This window comes from Echinococcus granulosus (genome assembly GCF_000524195.1).
Source record: "Echinococcus granulosus chromosome Unknown EG_S00036, whole genome shotgun sequence".
NCBI classification, from domain to species: domain Eukaryota; kingdom Metazoa; phylum Platyhelminthes; class Cestoda; order Cyclophyllidea; family Taeniidae; genus Echinococcus; species Echinococcus granulosus.
The window spans coordinates 575,066-594,075 of NW_020170416.1; the positions used below are offsets into that span (position 1 = coordinate 575,066).

Here is a 19,010-nt window from a genome sequence, read left to right on the forward strand (position 1 = left end):
TGCCGTCGGAAGCGACTTGGACGCCGCAAAGGTTACCGACTGGTCAGATACCCGCGAGGTTTAACACCTCCTCCAACCGACTGCTAAGTTCACACGTCTAATCAATGCTGAATCAACGTTTATAACAACTACGGAATCACAAATGGCGCCTTCAACAATGTCACTTCCTCCGTGTCACCCCTAGGTGAAAAAAAAAATCTATCAGAAAAAAAGAATCAAAGTGCCATTCAAACCACCAAGCCAAAATGAAACCCACACATTTGAGATTGTGAAGACTTTCTCATGTGGAAATAAATACAAGAAATGTATTTGGAATTTCTCCACACAAAATCCCCTCCCTTTCTCTAGGACCCACTCGTTGGAAGAAACGAAAACTCCACACACAAAAAGAAGCCTGTTTAACGGAAAAAACGGCTAGAATTGGCATCTTCACGGCCACAATTCCACACATCTACTCCTCCTTGGTGTCGTAGCCCACCTCCTCGTAGTCCTGCTCTAGCGCGGCCAAATCCTGACGCGCTGTTACAAAGTTTTCCTCCTCCATGCCCTCTCCCACGTACCAGTGGACAAAAGCGTGCTTTTTGAACATTAAATCAAACTTCCTGTCAATCCGAATAAATGCCTCACCGATGGCCGTACTGTTGGCAAGCATACAACACGTCCGCATGACTCGTGCTAGGTCCCCACCCGGCACAGTAGCCGTCGGTTGACTGTTGATGTCCACCTTGAAGCCGGTTGGACTCCAGTCCACAAAGTGGATGGAGTTGGCCGACTTAATTCCTGAGGTAGCCGAATTCACACTGGCTGGATCCACATCACCCCGGTAGAGCAGACACACCGCCATATACTTACCCATCCGCGGATCTATCTTGACAAAGGAATTTGCCGGCTCGAAACAGGCCTTAGTGATTTGATCAATGGAATTAGTTTCGTGATAGGCTCTTTCTGCAGCCACAATCGGCGCAAAGGTAATGAGAGGAAAGTGGATTCGGGGATAGGGTACCAAATTGGTTTGGAACTCGGTCAGATCTCCATTCAGCTGACCTTCAAATCTCAGCGCTGCGGTGAGGGAGGAGATAATCTGTGCTAGGATACGATTGATGTTGGTGAAAGTTGGACGGCGAATATCAAGATTGCGACGACAGATGTCCCACACCGCCTCATTATCCATGAGGAAGCAGACCTCAGAGAGTTCAATGCATGAGTGGGTAGTAAGTACGGTATTATAGGGTTCCACGACGGCCGAGGCTAGACGCGGAGCCGGGTAAACACACAGCTCAATTTTAGCGCGTTTACGGTAGTCATCTGAGAGGCGTTGAATAAGGAGGGAGCAGAACCCAGAGCCCGACCCACCACCGAGAGAATGGAAGACAAGGAACCCCTGGAACATGTGACAGGTATCAGCAGTCTTACGGATCTGATTGAGCACGTTGTTGACCATCAACTCGCCGACGGTGTAGTAGCCCCGCGCAAAGTTGTTTGCTGCGTCCTCCTTTCCTGAGATCAAGCTGTCTGAATGGAAGAGTTGACGGTAGTAGCCCGAGCGAATTTCATCTAAGATAGTAGTAAATGCAAAAGATTATAGCACCGGTAAACAATGGTAGACGAAGTAGGGAATTTTCAGGGTTCGAAGGTACTTCCTAGATCAAGGATCCCTTCCAAAGATGACAGATTTGACAATCCTAGTCTCGATTAGCTCCTGCCGTACAATATGCGCTCTCCTTAGACCAGGGAGCAGCCTTGACATATACCAAGGAATTGGACCCCTTATGATGCAGTCAGTAACAAGGATAGTGTCCTTTAGACTTGCATGCCTTATTACCTCTTCCGTATCTAGTCAGACGCTACAAGTTCCACAACTCACCAACCACAGAAGGTTCCAAATCAATGAAGATGGCGCGGGGCACAAATTTGCCGTGAGCGGTATCATTGTAAAAGGTAAGGAAGGAGCTGTCGTTGGGTTCGTAACCATCGTAGTAGAAGCCATCCGGTCGAATGCCATGCTCCAGTCCAAGGAGCTCCCAACAGGCATTACCGATCTGCACTCCCGCCTGTCCGATATGGATGCATATCACCTCTCGTACTGCGTTCTAAAAGATGTATCATCCACGTCAATCACTTAAATGACACGAAATTAGGTTTATTTTTGACCTAAGCAGTCTATAGCACTTTGGGCCCTATGCAATAAGTTCGCCACGGGTGTCACATATATGTGACACCTTATTTTTAACCTGATCCAGGGCGCATAAATATACTGGATCATGACCACAATTTCCATGCTAAATGGAAGCAAGCACAGACAAAGAGGAACTTAGGGGTCCTAAATTACCCTATTCTAACTTGACAATTATTTGTTTAACTCTCTGTAGTCAGTAAGTCTACTTTTGATCCTTTGCTAGAGCAATCTTTCGATCTAAACAGTAGTTCTCTTTGAGGGGGAGGAGTTTAAAGGGGACAAATAAAACTAGATCATGACTTAAGAGAAGGCGTCAGGTGATGGATTTGGTCGAAAAGAACTTCATAAGTTAGACATTATTGGACTAAAAGACTGGGTAAAACTCACAAATTTTAAAGAAGTAGGGAGGGGAGATTGAGAGGCAATTTACTCACTTTGGCCATGCTGGACGTCACCGCAATGCTGCAGACTTCGAGCCAACGATACGCCGACCGACGTCCGATCGATCCATGGATAAAGATTGCGTGGTAACGCACGTGAGGGCATTGCAGTGTTCGATTTGCCTCCGGCGGCCCTGCAAGGCGCGTTCGTCTGGTCCGGAGAGGGAGAGGTGCTGTCGCCTGGGAAATCGATGACAGGAGTGACAACTCAAGCTCCAGGCCACTGAGAGCTCTCTGCTATCACTCTCCTGCCACAGTTAAGACTGGAGCGAATATTCCAAAAGAATTTTTTAATGTAGGTGGTGCTGACCGGTTTCTTCTTTCCCTTTGTGTTCGAAATCTTTTAAATGCGAAAACTCAAAGTCCATAGGACAAAGATGTATTGTGGTGAATCTAAGTCTATTCTAAAGACGTTGCAAAGCCTCTGAGAAGTGAGTTCCAGGGAAAACTGAGTCGAGTGGAAGGGGAACCACCAGCTTTGAGAGCTCCATTTGTTGGGAGATCCAAGAAAGGGATGGGGAAGACTAGTAGCGAATTTCGACTGTATTTTCACCTTTTTTTATCCAATTTTTCCATCTAGATTAGGAAAGAGGTCAGTAAAATGGAAGAATTGGAAGCACTTAGGAGAAATTCATAAAATTTACCAAAGGACTGGAAAAGCAAGTACAACAGGCAGCCGACTACGAACAAATGATCAGAGTTCCCCACTATTGGGCTGAATTAAAACAAATGGCATTTTACTTTCAGCTACTTCTCTTCTTATCCCTCGGTGACTATATGGACAATTTTTCTCTAAAAGGACAAATTTACAAGGGACCGGTGATAGTTCTGTGTCTTGAAGTCCATTCGGGGTTGGATGGTACCCCTTGAAGTTGCCAAGCCAAATATCATCTGGCATTGTCTAGCATTTGGGGAACTCAGATCACGAAATGGTATTTGAACAAACGTATCGGGTAGATTTGAATATTGTCTGGACTACGTGCGGCGTGAGAGTCGGTTCCACAGGTGCTGTGGAGGCTCTTTGGCTGACGACAGAAATGATCCGCTAGAGGATCTTCATTATAGATGACATGGGAGGGAGGAAGAGTGGATACTGGCTCATCTTCACTCTCCTCCTGTGTGTTTTTCCGAGTTTAAAGTGACGATCGCCACCTTTTCGTCTCCTCGGAGTGACACAAACACACGGTGAATAGATATGCGACCCCATCGAGGTAATTGTAGAGTCGACCGCCTTACTGGATAGGTGCCTCGAAAAGCATCACTTAAGAATAACGTCATACTTGGAAAGGTAGATTGGTCTTTTGGGGAACCAAAGTTCTAGCGAAGTCAATGGAAGCCCCTTAAGTGCTGAATATAGCTTGTGGTGGTGACCTCTTCATCCAACTTGGCTCTACTCTCCTCCACCAACCCGAATAAAATTCAGCCATCGGTACATCGTTCTTGCGACCTGCAAGAAGCGGCCGATTTCTTGCAGGAGTTTTATTGTAGATCTTTGAAATCAACTTTCTCGGTCTCTTCAATTTTGCTTGTTACTGTTAGATCGGATGAAGGTGGGGATGCCTCAAGACAATTTACTCCAGTGAGCGCAACCCAAGATAATCGAGGCATTTCAAATCAGATTTTGGAAAAAATTGCATTTATTAAAATTTAGCGTTGTGGATAAGTTGGAAGACTGTACTTACCCAGAATGTAGTCAAGGCAGAAATTTAACGACAAATGTGACTACTCAACCGGTATGTAGATGACAGCTTCACTTCAATCGCCTCCCTACAAGGCATTTAAATGCTTTGTGTGGTAAAAGTGACCATCTGAAATGAACTGGATGGCTGGAACAGATGGCAGATGATTGCTGGAAGCCTCTTATAAGACTTTAAGCAAGGTAATCACTTCATCATTCACACTGATTGTTACTGAAAGTAATTTGTGTTCTCCAGCAAGTAGACGATCCTCCCCCCTAAAACAAGTGATTTACTACTAGGATCAAATTGTATGGAACATCGTTTGGTTGTGCATACCTCAAACTCGCTTCCTCCTTCTGCCATACAACGAGGTTGACAAACCAAAATCAACGGCGTTTGTCGACCCAAATTTAGCAGTTTCAGCTGACATTTTGCCATCACACTGCCCAGGTGGCATGGAGCGGAGCAAAGATAATCACATTGACCAACTGATGCCTATCTAGGCGCTTTACTGCGTGGACATAAACAACCGCGCATAGTTTAGAAGGATCTACGGCCTTCTTCAAGTCATTACAGCAGGCAAAGTTAGCTCCGAGATGTCACCTACACTTCCCTTCGCTCCAATGGACTCTCAGTCCATGTAAGCGGCAGTAGTCACCCAGATCTTGTGATTCTTTTTTCGGGGTCCTTCGAGGCGAATTGGACACTTCAGCATAACCCTTCTAACTCCGCACTACCTTGAAATGTCAGACCTGTCTTTTCCACCAACTGACTATCTCCGTATTAAACCAGCAAGACCTCCTCTATTCAAAGCAGGGAAGCTTAGAAGTACCTCGACCACAAAATCCCCTTGCAAATGGCTGGAAGGGGAGGGAGCAGGTGAGCTCCTAACTACCCGGAAAAAATGGAGGTGTCCCATGCTTGACTGGCGTCCTAGTTCAAGGTCGCGATCGCCCAAGTGATAACGGCTTGGTAACGCGTGTCTATGTGACCGGAAGCATCAGGATGTAAGGGATCAGATATGCGCCGGATTGAGGTAAAAATATGCCCCTATCCGTAAAAAAAGCCATTTCTACCTACTATTTAAAAGGTTTCCGTCGAATACGATTGATACAGTCGCTTAAAAATTGAACGGATGGAGCGGATAGCCACCGAAACCGTGGTGATTCGTGGTTTAGGCAAAAAAACTTTTTCCTCTAGGGTATTTTTTACTCTAGGAAATAAACGAACAGATCGAGCAACTGACTGGTAAACGCACACTTCCACTAGCGGACCTCCAATGACCTTCAAAGCAATGATTCTGCATGAACGATGAAATTTAACCATTCAGCAAGTTGAGGCTTCCTCCAGGGAAAACCCGAATCTTTGACACCCAAAACAACCCCAAGGTTTGACGTATTTACTTTCACATGAACTAAACACCCACTGGATAAACCTAAACCGCTAAGTTGCTTCAAAAACCATTTTACTTGTACCTCAGTTCAAGCAAGAAGTAGCAGGGATCAAGCGACTTCCAACATATGCACAAAACTTTATTTTCCACTTATCAAATGATAAAAATGAAGGAAGGCAGAGTCAGAGCCTTTTTAGAAAATCAGTCAAGTTCCATCTAATTTCTACAATCCCGAAAGAGAGGTGTGTCAAAGTAGTTGATCATCAGTAATCAGGGAGCAAGACATTGATTGACAGCCTGAGCAAGTGCGGGATTCTCCATGGCGGCGGCGACACGCTCCTTGTCAGCTAGTTGTTTGTTAATGTCCGCCTCGGTTTCGTGCATACCTGACGCTATCGTCACGTGAATCTAGCAACAGAAAAAGCCGGTCTACTAACACTATCATCAGTAGTAGTTTCACTGCAAAATCTCGAATATCTGTATTGGTCACTGTATTTTGAGGGGTTGGTCTTGCAACGGAGAACATTACCATTACAATGTTGCAATCACACCTTCTACTGCCGTCAATGTGGCAAGTAAAGCAAGTAGTACTACGAATGATGCCATCGGGGTCGCAGGAGTGAAGTACACGAGAGGGAGTCAAGTCAAACTGGGATTCGCGGCTCTTCGTAGACGACGATGAGACAATCGGCTACAAGATGATCCAAAAATGACCATACGTCTGTAGTTCAGGCAATCCCGACCTTGCCGGTTACGGACTTACGACTTTGACAGCTACTCTCTATTCAGGGCATGAAAGGCACGATCCTGTTCACCTTACTGACGCATAGCCTGCTGGCGCAAAAGCACAAAAAAGGACAGAATCCTTCCGCGGGCACAGCAAATACCATACAATAGTTTAGGAAAATGGTCGATTTCAAAAGGCTAGCGTAAGCTGGGTATGAAGGGGGAAGGACCAGTCAATCAGGATAACAACGACCTACACTAAAGAATCAACGCTGAATGGTTATGGGAAAGGACTAAAAGGTGAAATTCGTGCTTCATTTTGGCTCAGAAAATAAGTGAGCTCCTGAAATCTTCCAAAAATGTGGTCAAAAGGTACACCAAAGTAGTCAAATGGGACCAGCCAATCACCTTGAAGCGGCGTGGCAATGACCGCAGCAACTTGACCTTGATTGAGAGACCAATGAGGGTAGCCATGCTGCAATGGGGAATAGTGGGTGTGAACTGGAGATTGACAGTGGAGGCGGCGTCATCCACGGCTATTTCCTCCCTCCTTACCACACCAAGCGCCTCCAGAGTGTAGGGGTGCTCCGGATCTCGAATGTCGCGAATGTGCTCTGCAGGGAAGGCGAAAAGTGTTGCCTGTTGGGTCTCAAGCAGAGACTCCGACTTATTCATATTATTTTCTTTTTGTCAATTTTCCATCCCGATTGACTTACCGAAGATTTCGGCGGCTGTGATTGGTTCGCGGGTAGATGTGGACATTGGCTTGAATTGTACACCCATTCGACTCTTGTCGACGGGGTAGAGGCGCGGTGCTGCGTTTTGAAGAAATTCCATCTGGAAAAGGAAATGGATAGAATTTAGACTCATATCAATCGGCACATGTAAAATTGTTTGACGTCACGTATTTTGGAATTGGGGAACTTGCTACTGCCGTAGTGCTAGCGAAGGCTTTCAACCTATCGGAAAAAACAAATGAATCGCAGAGTCACCAGCAACCCTCACTGAGGCTACACGCTTTTTAGAGTTTAATGGAAACAACAGCACGTCCCTCAACTTGGCATCTTTTAAACCCCAACGACCTTCCCGTTTTGGCATTGAAAACGACACGTGAGAGAGAGCAAGTTACTGGTGATTGACTGACTTCGCGGTTGATAAATACTTGACCTAAGAATGATGGATATCAGACCGACTCTTCCCAACAAAACAACCTTCTACATAAGACAGTGAGCATCACGTTTTTCCCCCTACTGATGCACTATTAATTCAGAAAGGGGCAGAAAGTGCGTAGGCATCAGCTAAAGGTGATAAAATAAACAACAAGAAATCCTAATGGGAACGGTTGTGAACACGGTGACAAACACCAAATCAACACACCAACTCGTCCCCTATACAACTGAATAATTTAATTCACAAAAACATGCTTGAGAACATTCCTAAGGGGATGCGGTCAACCCCGAAATGATCAATAGCAGCACCCCGAATAACAGATGAAGCCTACTAGAGTGAGAGCGAAACGGTTGTAGGTTGTGGTAGTAACTCTCATCAGGCAAAAGAAGACAGGCATAGTCCTTAGACAGGTGTATATTTATGCTTGTTGAATTATCAAACAACGAAGCCGCAATGCGAGGTTGAGCCGTCAACGACGATTCAGGCGCGCAGACGTGCGGTGCTCAGTTTCTTTTCAACCTCGTCCAGCTGGTCATTCAACTAAAAAAAGACAAAATGGAGGTAGGCCAGCAGTTAACAAGTTAACAACCTTTTCGTAGACACAGCAGCGTAGCTCTGATTCCATCGCAATCGCCACTTCAATTCCACACTCTCCGAGCTCCCATTTTAGGCTCGTTTATAAACGCTCAAGTGCATTATAATACCTTCCGAGACGGCTCAGACGCTATGGCAAATAGTGAGCTAGGTGGCAGCTTACTCTAACAGATTATCAAATAAGGTGCAACTATATAACTGCTTTTTCTGATAGTGTTTCAGCCCTTCTACACTAAGATTTCCAGCATGTTCGCGGATGCGTAACATAATGCCTTCTGAGGTGGCTTCCAGAAGCACTTGTACAGAGAAAACATCAGTACTGGCAACACCTTCCGTTCTGCTCACTGCTCAGGTCGCCTTCGAGCTCATTTTGAGCCTGCAAATCCACTACACTCACAGTGCCTACTGATAACACTTAAGCAGACAGAACAGCTAAATAAGGACAGACCTCACGCAGCTTCTCCAACTGGAGCATGAAAAACTCGGAGAAACGACGATCCACCTTCATGTCCGCGATGTGGATCATCTCCCCATCCACGTAGAAGTCAGTGTCACAGAGGAGTTGCAGTGTACCCTCCAGGCTACCACAAGTCTCTCCCGTGCAGGTAACGTTCTTCAATTGGTGCTTGAAACGCATCAGGAGGGAATGTACGTTCTCCTCATCCTTGAAGGAAAAGAAAACAAGAGACAAACTCCACTCCTCATCATCATGTGGTATTCCGTGTACGCGTTACCACTGCTGGCTGCCACCTGTATGAACGGTGTCTGTAAGGGTCCACGAATGGACCGCACACATGCAAGACATACCTCCTCCAGGAAGTGGCCCAACTTTTCCACGGGAAGAGAAGTGTAGAGCTTGAGGAAGGACCGCAGTCGCGGCAGCTCGATCCAATACTGGTCGAGCTCGCTGCGAAATACCACGCCCTGGTGGCGCTGCGCGTCCAGGGCGTAGTTCACACGCTCCGTCGCCTTCGAATCCGGATTTATGAAGCGCGGGCAGCCGATGTCAAAGCACATGGTGAACTCGTCCTTGTTCCTACAACCCAATGCATTAAAATACCATGAACTATGGTTTCTACATGAGGTTACCTGCGGATTTCAAAATTCAGAGGCATTTGGGGAGCTGCAGCAGTTGGCCAGCCACTGAGCAGTTCAGACTACCGATAGAGTATTAAAGCAGGAAACTCACGTCTGTTGCAGTCGGTTCAAGCTTTCTGCAAACTTCTCCTTCAAATGCTGCTCCACAGCCTGATCAATCGGCATTGGGTTAATGGTGATACAGATAGCCAATAGACTGGTCATCTGGTCGGCCTGTTTCACCACGTACTCCCGGAGATCAGGTCGCTGGGCAACGCAAGCGGAGACGCGGGCAATGTAGGCCAGGGTATGAGTAAAGGTGCGCACTGCATCCTGAAAGCGTCGCATCATGAGGTAGGCGAAGCCGACGTAGTAGCCCGTAGTGATGTGACATGTTGGCACTTCATGATACATCTCCTGCCGACTTAACTGCACATGCTCAAGCATTTTGAGCGCGGTGAAGTAGTCACCCAGCAGGCAGTGCACCCGACAGAGACCCACGAGACTGAAGAAACCGAGCATCTTGTAGAGGTCACATTGGCCAAAAGGCCCAGCCACTTCGTAGGGATCACCTGGTAGTGGAAAAAGGGTGGAAATTAGTAATAATTCCTTTGCAAACATTTACAGATCCTGATCGTGTGTTAGTAAAGCCAAAAAAACCAGAAAAGTAGTCACAAGTTGCTCACGTTGCATGGCATAGTAACTAAGCTGTAGATTTATGTTCGACTTCTCCACGAGTTGAAATAGGATGCTGATGACACCTTGAATACTCCAGGTGGAAGGATTCAGGCCCAAAAAAGCATCATCCTCCGGTTTGCGCTTGAGCTTACTACGATAAGTAGAGAACTTCTGGAACTGGTATATAAACTCGTCGATAATGTCCCACAGCCACTGATTCGGCAACTCCAGTTGAACTGGATTTTTTGGTTCTAAAGCGAATAGAAAAAGAAGCTTACGTGAATTCAAATACTCTGGGAAGTGCGATCGAAAATGGGAATAGACATACTCAAAAGAGCGTCAAAGAGAGCACAATAGTTGAGATAGGACTGGTGGGCCTCTTCCAACTCGGGAAAAGACGTAACGTGTGCGTACAAATGGCGGTAGAAAAGTTCGTTGTAGAGCATCATAAAGATTGAATCTAAAAAAGACATCAATTTTGGAACTAAGCTTTTACCCTTGTTAACAAGGGGAGCAATCGCTTCAGCAGGAGGCCAGCGGGTGGTTTTAAAATACTGTTCAGTAAGCTTTGGGAACCTAGGAAATTGTCTCAGATTAACTGAACACTTACTTAACAACGTAGTCATTCTCAATTTCGGCCAAATCATTACTTTTAACGTGCTTGTAGAAGGACTTAATAAAGGCTTCAACATCGGCACAGAGGGCTTTGTAAGGATCGTCATGAGCCTTAGAAACACCTGTTTCACCAGCCTTTAAATATAACAAATGCTATACAACCGAACCTGTCGACCCTCGCGTGTACCAGCCATCTAGTCAGCGTTTGAAGTAGTCGCGGAAACTTGGACCAAGCATAACGCTAAAATAAAGTGGTCTTAAGAAATGCTAGCGTTTTCGATAACGATTTAGTACACAACGTATTTCTTATAATCCACTCATAATCACTCGTGAAATAAGGCAAAAAGGGTTAATGTAACACATAATACAGCGTTATATTTTCTACCTAAAACAAAGTTTGTCCACACAACAGAAGATCTTAATTTACCCATATAAAATAAACTTCGCAACTTTATAGTTAGCCATTTTTGCATATATTATTCGTCACACTTTTAATCGACAAATTTTGCGGTCGTATTGTGAGTGCATTTGTTAGCCTTGGCGGTGGCGTTTGGGGTGGGTTAGATTGATGTTGATATATTCGTTTGTGTGGTTCTTTTCAGAATATATTGTGCGAATTTTCGCTACAAATGGTGCTAGGCGAAAGGAGTGATGGTCGAATTGACAGGGAGAAGACCTGTCCTCTTCTGTTAAGGCTTTTTTGCGGTCATTGCTCCCATAACAAGATCTATGAATATTCACGCAAGTCGTTCCCTCTCAATGAGCTACAAGCCTATACATGGTATGATATTATGGCCAATGTAATCACCAGTTTTGCCTAGGTTGGATGCAACTTTGCTGGAATTATCCTCCCTAGTTAAAATAGTTAATCCTGATGCACGCAAAAGGGGAACGATTTTTGACTTTGCCATCGTCTCTCCTGACCCACGGTCTCCTGGTTACAAGATGCGTGATATTGGAAGCGTCTGCTCTGGTTTTCCCTCGGATTCGGATAAAATAATGTTGAAGGCAAGAGCATAAGTTTTGCGTATGGTTTTCGTTATTTGTGTGTGTTTGTATGTTTCTTTTCCAAAAATGCACTTTTTTGCCTTACGATCTATTAGTTTTACAACAAACAGTCACGCTGGGAATCAGATAACAAGAATTGTGAGGAATTGACCGTAGCTTCTTTTTCCAAGTTAGACTCTGGCATCAATCACTGACTTGTTTAGTTATTTTTTAGCAACTTGGCTTAACTTACGTGTTCTTTGAGGCCGCTGATGTATGCTCTGCCTAGTATCTTTTGCAGTTTTTGGCAAAGTTCTTCAGTTTTCGCCCTTAGTGGGTGAGTTGTCCCATTTACCAAGCATTCGATTCGCTTGACTTTACGAGCACGCGTAAGGGTGAGAGTTTTGAATGCACCACTTTTATTCGCCTTAGTAGCACCCTGGGAATTTGCAATAGCTACATTACTGTATCTCCCAGGAGTGTGCCTTTCGTATCATCCCCTTTTGGTCCTCTTGGGATATCACCTTTTATTTCCAAAGTACGAGTTTTCAAATAGACTCCCGTCTTTGAGTCGTTAATTTTTTTCCGAAATCTAGCTAACATGCTCGTGCATAAAATCATGAGTAAGTAGCATATTTGTTTCGATAAACACAAGTGGATGTTTGATTTTTGACGGAATGAATTGGATGCAGTTCTTAACATCTGAAAAAATTGCCTTTTTCATTGTGTTTAACCCAAATTAGCGCATTCTCACATCAAAATCCCTAGTTCCTAATCAAGCAGTTAATTCTAGTCCTATCACCTAATTAATTCTATCACTTCTCCCAGTAGCTCGTATTCTCTCAAAGTACTTCATTCCACTTTTCTCATTCCTAGGACTGTATTTCGAAAAGAGAGAACGCAACATGGCTGGTATCTTTTTGGTCCAACCGGTAAAGTGCTGTGGAGTAGCTGCTAGTCGCTTCTCTGGGTTTTCATAAAACCCTTTAGCGCCCTTTGAGCCTAAATAATTACATCAGTTTTATCCTCGGTTATCTCTTAGCGTTTTGTAAGACTATAGTGGTGTCGGGAAAATTCTCGCATCTACCGAGTCCGTTCTATAAGGTGGTTTATGACTGGTACAACCAATATGTCTATCTTCAAAATTACAACTCATATTAATGCCTACGATACAATTTTACCAAGTCCCTGTGATTATGAGGACGAGCTTTTGCTTTCAACATACATCTGTCTACACTGCCCAGCTTATTGCCGGTGGTGCCTTCTCCGGCGTGACTCATTCTGTAGCTTTCTTCATCCGAAACTGTCAAATTTCCTTTTCCAGATGGAGGTAATGCCACGCCATGCCCAGGAGTAGTAGATTTCTCCCTTCGTCATCGCTGTAGAAGTGGTATCAATGCTTTTTTTCCTCCTTTCATCCTTTATACCAGCACCTATATAGCTGCAGGTGTTTTGAAGGCAAAAGGTGGTTCTGCTATTTTTTCTCCGCAAATCATCTTTGATTGCATTAGTGCACACTTCACACCAAAGAGTTGTTTTTCCTTATAATTTTACAACAGTTCTGAAACTACAAGGCTTTTTTAGGGTGTGCGCCTCATTAGCTGCTGGCAAAATCGCTCTTAAAGGCACGTAAACTTCTTTGTCTTCTTACACTTGGAGGCGATTCGCTGCACTCATATCTAGCACGATAGTCCTCCTTTATCCCATCTTTTACTGCGAGTTCACTTTTAATCCCTGGAACTGCTTTTATTTGAGGTAGTTTAGAGATCAAGAGATCCTATTTTTGTCCACCCGAAAGGCACTGCTACTAGCCGACAGCAATTTTGGTCTTCGTTTCATAACAAATGCTTGACAGGTTTGGAACTCCACAGCCCCTCCTAATATGAGGTACTTTAGGGACTAGTGACGTCAATACATTCGTTTTCGCCCTACAAGGTTCCATCTTGCACATGCGAGACAGTTTTGCGACCAAACGTCCACAAAACGTTTTCGTCAATTATTAGAGACGGCTTCATAATACCACCAATGCTGTTGTGTTGCCTTCACTCCGATATAAGACTACTTACGCGTTTAAGCCCAAAAGGCTCCCTTTGAGTTACTTTGACAAGAGATGCTCTCCATTGACTACCTACTCAACCTCCATGTAGGACTGTGCTTTCCGCATCGGCGACATGGTTGACGTGGCGGTAACACCCCCAGCCACGGAGCGAACGTCTACCGGCGGTGGCATCGGCAACGGTAAGCGTCGAGTGGTGCGACGGAATGCAGAGCCAATTGATAATACCTCGGCTACAACGACAGGCACCTTCCAAGCCGAGCAACCGCCTCGCAGGGTCGTGGGGCGCGACCACGACAGCTACCACTACTATCACCCGCGTCAGAGGCGTTTTATGTAACCGGTGAGGGGCGCTGCCATCATCACCTGCCGTTTTTTGTCCTGTACAAATTTGAGTACGACTCTACAACACATGCATTGCATTTATTGTGGCTGGGAAAGTTCGGAACCGACTGGTGGGTCAAGCATGCGCTGTAGCAGTCCGGACATCACGAGGACACTACATCAGTTGGTTTGAGTAGGGTGAGAAGGGGGGTCTTTTCTTTTTGACCACTTTAGGAGCTTCGATTACAAATAAGCCAAGTGGAGGATCGACGTCGGTGCCAGGAGGCATGATGGTAGCCTCCGGTGGATTTGAATGATGGTGGCTGTGGGGTTTCTCAGTGGTTAAAAAATTCACTTTGTGGGATCTCTTGGATGAATGCGCTATCGCGTTTGCCTTCCCGCTGTGTCTGATATCGCGCCATTGAATGTACGAAACCCGCTTTGCATCATGTGATGCTCCATCCAGGGGATATACCTTTCTAAGATTCGACCGCGGAGTTGTCGGCAGCATAACTTGATCATCCGAGTTACTCCGAAACGGCGTTTCTCTCGTGTGCTGTCGTTCCCTTTCCCTTTTTGCTTTCGTTGCTTTAAGTAGTGCTGCTTCTGTCACCAAACGTCACTTACTCACTTGGTTGTAGGTTTTTCCTTTGCCTTTGTGTAGCTGTCGTTTCTATGAGAACCGCAGCCAATAAAGCAAACAAGATTTGCTACTTGGGTCGTTTTGTTCCTCGATTTTGCATTTTGACGTCTTCATACCCTCCACAGAAGGGTCGAGGAGGGAGGTGTTGGATAGAGCCCCATTTTATCATCGCGTAGTTTCGAATCCACCAAGGACCAAAATTTTCCTCCTTCACTTCTTTGCGGTAAATCTTCAAGTTAGCAATTCTGGATTACCCTGGAAGGGGTAAGAGGCTGCTTGGTTGGATCGGAACCAAACTGTTCATGGTAGGTGGCTAGTGGCAAGTGAAGTGATAAGCAATGACAACGAAAATTCTTATCCTGAATGCGGAGTGCAGTGGTTTTCTGTTTTCCTTAAAATAATTCCAAGAATTGTTCATTAGAACCGTAGAGCTCCTGGCATTAATAGGTGACTCTCTGACTCTCATAACTGCCCCATTACGACGGGAGGTGGTGGGAAACCCCCCCCCCCTTCACATTTGCACCTGATGAGAGGATAGTTTATTTTGTAGCTATGTTCATTGTTAACGGATCAGCTCACTGGGTTTTTGGAGTGGAAGATAACTACGGGGAACTGTTTAAAAGATTTAATTCAATGAACCATCCATCGCAACAATTCAGTGGTCCACTCTCAATGAGGCGCGAGCTTGCTACGAATTCCTTTGCCTCTGGGAACCAAAACTCTACCACTTTTTCCGCCATTATATCGCCCATTTGGTCACGTACTGTCTGATTGTCTAGCGGCAAGAAAAAGGGCATCAGCTGGGGTATAAGAAGGGGCTTCTCTAAGGCGATGCACGCCGGTGCGCTCCACCATCAGATCCGAATTGCCTTAACAATGGGGAGACGGTGAGTTGAGCTAAATAATAAATTCTAGGCAAGATTGCTGCATTTTTGAAATTGGGCTTGTATTTCCTTAAAGTCGGGACGTTTGGATCACATCAAGACCATTCGTCATGCCGTTGGAGGTTAGAGTAGGCAGGAAGCTGTGGAGAGCACATTCGAGCTGATAGGGCAATGGACATCGGTGCTCTATACCGCATGCGTGTGGGCAATCGCTTCCCTTTTGGGAGGCTCTATAGGACACAACAAGTCGATGTAGCGAACTGCACGAATTTTCCGCATGTTTTGAACCTGATATTCTAGTCTTGGTACTTCTCAATCATGCGGTGCGGTTGCTACTTACAATTCGTCAGTAGAGCACATTTGCATGGTGGAATGCTATCAAACAAAAAAGGGAATTTAACCTACTTACAAGCACCTACTCTAAGTATTTTTAGCGGAAAGTCACCAGGATTAATGATAAAATTCCGGATTATTAAAAGCAGTCTGACTTTCTTCGATTTACTTCGGGCCCCGTTTGCCGAGAACTTGAACTTTGAGCCTAAGACTGTGTGCGGAGGTAAATACCAGGCATTTGCACCCTTTCTTGATCAAATAACAAATAATCAGACGAAGCGATTCCTAACAAACCCGTCATCGTCATACAGCTTAGAAGAAGAGACTGAATTTCCAAAACTAGGCAGGCAGACCGAAAACCGTCTGTTACTTTTCATCCAAGGAAGTTGGAAGGTTCCTGTTGTTTGAAGGATGCAAAAACAATCATCATTATGCTTGAAGGAACTAGATTACACATCTCACAGTGCGATATGCCCTCCTTGGATTAGCAACAAGGTAAGTGAATGGGTACAACGTGTGCCGAATGATGGATTATCTTTCAAGCCCCGCACATCAAAAGGAGGCCTTTTCTAGGCTCATAAGCGAGTTTATCTCGGCTTTCAAGAACCGCACTAGTTTTCAACCTGTAGAAATATGCAAAAAATGCTTCCTGAATTGTCGATAATATATGGATTTGTAAGAATTTATAATTGTATATGCTTTGCACCAGTGGAAGATGTGCTTTCCACTTCACTGACCAAGGTGTGTTCAATTTCCGCAGGTTCTGATGCGTTTCAAAGTTGTATAATATCTCTTGTAAAGGTGCAGACAACATGGAGCCTCAATGATGCTGTCTACTCGTAAACAAATGCCACGATGGTCGATTATCTGGGTGAGGTGCTTCGTCTGGCCGCAAGCGACTATAATCCTACAAACGAGCCACTTGTCGCTTAGGAGACCGGGTCGAGTACTATGAGAGAGCCAGTGAGGGTAATTGACGTAGAGGTGGAATGTAGATGGATTCCTTTGGTTCAGAGGTACTAAGTAGCCCTGAGAGTGGATTGAGGTTGAAGGAGCACGTTATTTATTCTCTGCAGGTGGGCCAGCATCCATCCATCATGTATCCATCCATCCATCCTGTATCCAACCATCCATCCGTCCCGTATCCATCTATCCATCGATTATTCTATCCTTGTAGTCTCTAGGTCCTTCTCCATTTTTGAAATTAATTTCCCCTACCGTTTTGCATTGTGACGTCTTCAGGATCGACTCACAGTACCGTAGACACTTCTCCATCACCGATAGGAGAAGTTTTCCTGAGACATCGAAACCTCGTTATCGTAGTTTGAAACCAGGGCTTTGGTGGTCGTTTTTCCAGCAAGACTCTGGATCTTGAAGGAACAGTGACCCTCAATCCACTCAACTATCCTTCATGTGTTCAAGATTTTTGTTTTTGTGCCGCGCTTAAAAGCCTCGTGAATCACAAGCCACCGAAGTGTGCAAATTTACATTTCCCTTTTCTGCTGCTGCGCCAGAGAGCGGAGCTTTAGTTATAAAATGACTCCTTTAAGCCAAGGCGCATAAAGGTATGTGTTAATGGAGAGAATGCTTCTTCTTCTTTGCTCGTCAAGAAAGTAACAAACTGTTCGGGCCTTGCTATTCCGCCAAGCTGCCTGGGATGCGGCAAAATCCTATTGGTCAGTCGAACTTTCTGGGGTAGGTTGGATGACCACCAGTAAAACATTTACTGAAATGAGTTTTAAATGTTAAGGGGAAGGAGAGAAGAAGGAACTTTGCTCTTTGTGATAAGAGGTACTTTGGATGCCGGGGAAAAAGTGTATTCCTTTCATTGGATGAAACCGACGGCGTCCCTAGCGGTTCTAATCAGGGAGTGCATTTCTCCTGGACTTCATTAACCCTTAATGAGGGCAAAGCTCCTTTTTCTAGTGCTTCTTAGATGAATTCAGTCCTCCTCTGGTCATGATATGGAATAGCGGGGAAAGGTGGAGGAGTTCAAATGAAGGCCAAAGGAGATGTGAGGTCACCAAGGCATTGATTGGTTTGTCTTCCTCTACAATCCTATCAGATAATGTACTTATATCTCCTGCCAGAGGGCTACAAAACCGCAATCTTTAACAATGGATGTAGTGCTTTGGTTACTTGTTTAACTCTTCTTTTTAGTTTTACGGACACCTAAGGCTCCGCCTTTCTACTTCCTCCGGGGCGGCGCGCCGGTAGCCCTCGAGGTCCTTCTCTGCGTCGGCAAACATACTCAGCAATAGCAGTGTAACCTTCCTTGTCTTCAAGCAAATCCCGAAGCGTTACGACTGCGAAATTCTAGTCTAAATTCAACAGACTAGATTTGTAATTCGATGAGTCAAGGGGTGAATTCCCCCTTGGTGCAGAGCAATGGTGAGATCGCTACTTTTTTTGTGCATAGGTCAACAAATGATCTGAGCCTTCTTCATTTTCACTCTCTACACTTTTTAATCTAGTATTTAGTTTGATAGATAACCCTTCAAAAATGGTTTCGAGGGTTTGGCTGGTGACAATGTTACCTCCCCTGAAAATGTGGAGAGGCAAACTCAATGGGGGCAGAGGTTGGTGGTAAGAACCACCTCCGTGTCACTGGTAAGAAGTGCCTCCTTTCTAGCGACTACGATTCAGTGGACGATAACATGCACATTTAATTTCCAGATAAATTAGGCAGTCAATTTGATATCAGAAATACTCGATCCCTATTGGTCAATCTTAAATGGGAGATGGAGGAAGAAGTTAATGATAAGAATCAAATTTTTTATGCTGACAAGAAGTAGCCTTCTTTAACAAAAGGGACCAAGGAGACAAAGACATAAGGATTTCACTCACGTTTAAATGAGGCTGTCAATTCGTTGTCAAATATACTTGTTCCCTATTGGTTAATCTTTGATTGAAGATTAGAGGATACCTCCACTTTTATGATCAAATTTCGGGGATAAATTAGAAGCTTTTATTACTTAGATAATAAATTTTGCATTACTACTTCCGAGGGGAGTTGCCCGTGTACTCTTAATTAGTTAGTAAAAAAGTCACTACCCCACGGAGGAAGGGGTGGGGGCGGGAGAGTGGAGGACGGTTAAGCGCAGCGCAAATCACGCCATTGTCGGTGAAGTCGTTGAAAATGCTGCCATTTGTTGTAGGAGTGGTGGTTGTCGGTCTCGTTTGTGGTCGGTGTGACGTGAAACCTCACAAGCGTGGCAAACGCAAGGGGGTCGGC

At 45.0% G+C, this 19,010-nt stretch overlaps 3 protein-coding genes across 3 annotated transcripts; 1 reads left to right on the top strand and 2 right to left on the bottom strand. All coding sequences in view use genetic code 11, as the record gives it.

Moving 5' to 3' along the window:
* Positions 1–451: 451 nt before the first annotated feature.
* Positions 452–7,960, bottom strand: EGR_05177 (Tubulin alpha-3 chain; the record flags this gene model as incomplete). Its single annotated transcript, XM_024494426.1, has 7 exons — positions 452–1,554; positions 1,865–2,083; positions 2,611–2,796; positions 5,973–6,096; positions 6,823–7,028; positions 7,131–7,251; positions 7,916–7,960. 7 exons carry the CDS (start codon positions 7,958–7,960, stop codon positions 452–454), a joined length of 2,004 nt encoding a protein of 667 aa, XP_024351212.1.
* Positions 7,961–8,064: 104 nt separating this feature from the next.
* Positions 8,065–10,742, bottom strand: EGR_05178 (Eukaryotic translation initiation factor 3 subunit L; the record flags this gene model as incomplete). Its single annotated transcript, XM_024494427.1, has 9 exons — positions 8,065–8,124; positions 8,627–8,842; positions 8,986–9,214; positions 9,368–9,827; positions 9,942–10,184; positions 10,262–10,393; positions 10,430–10,509; positions 10,544–10,683; positions 10,716–10,742. The coding sequence occupies 9 exons, from the start codon at positions 10,740–10,742 to the stop codon at positions 8,065–8,067; spliced, it is 1,587 nt and encodes a 528-aa protein (XP_024351213.1).
* A 435-nt stretch (positions 10,743–11,177) lies between these two features.
* Positions 11,178–14,610, top strand: EGR_05179 (Histone deacetylase complex subunit SAP18; the record flags this gene model as incomplete). The annotated part of the gene is made up of 4 exons (XM_024494428.1): positions 11,178–11,329; positions 11,370–11,511; positions 13,683–13,927; positions 14,580–14,610. The coding sequence occupies 4 exons, from the start codon at positions 11,178–11,180 to the stop codon at positions 14,608–14,610; spliced, it is 570 nt and encodes a 189-aa protein (XP_024351214.1).
* Positions 14,611–19,010: the final 4,400 nt, after the last annotated feature.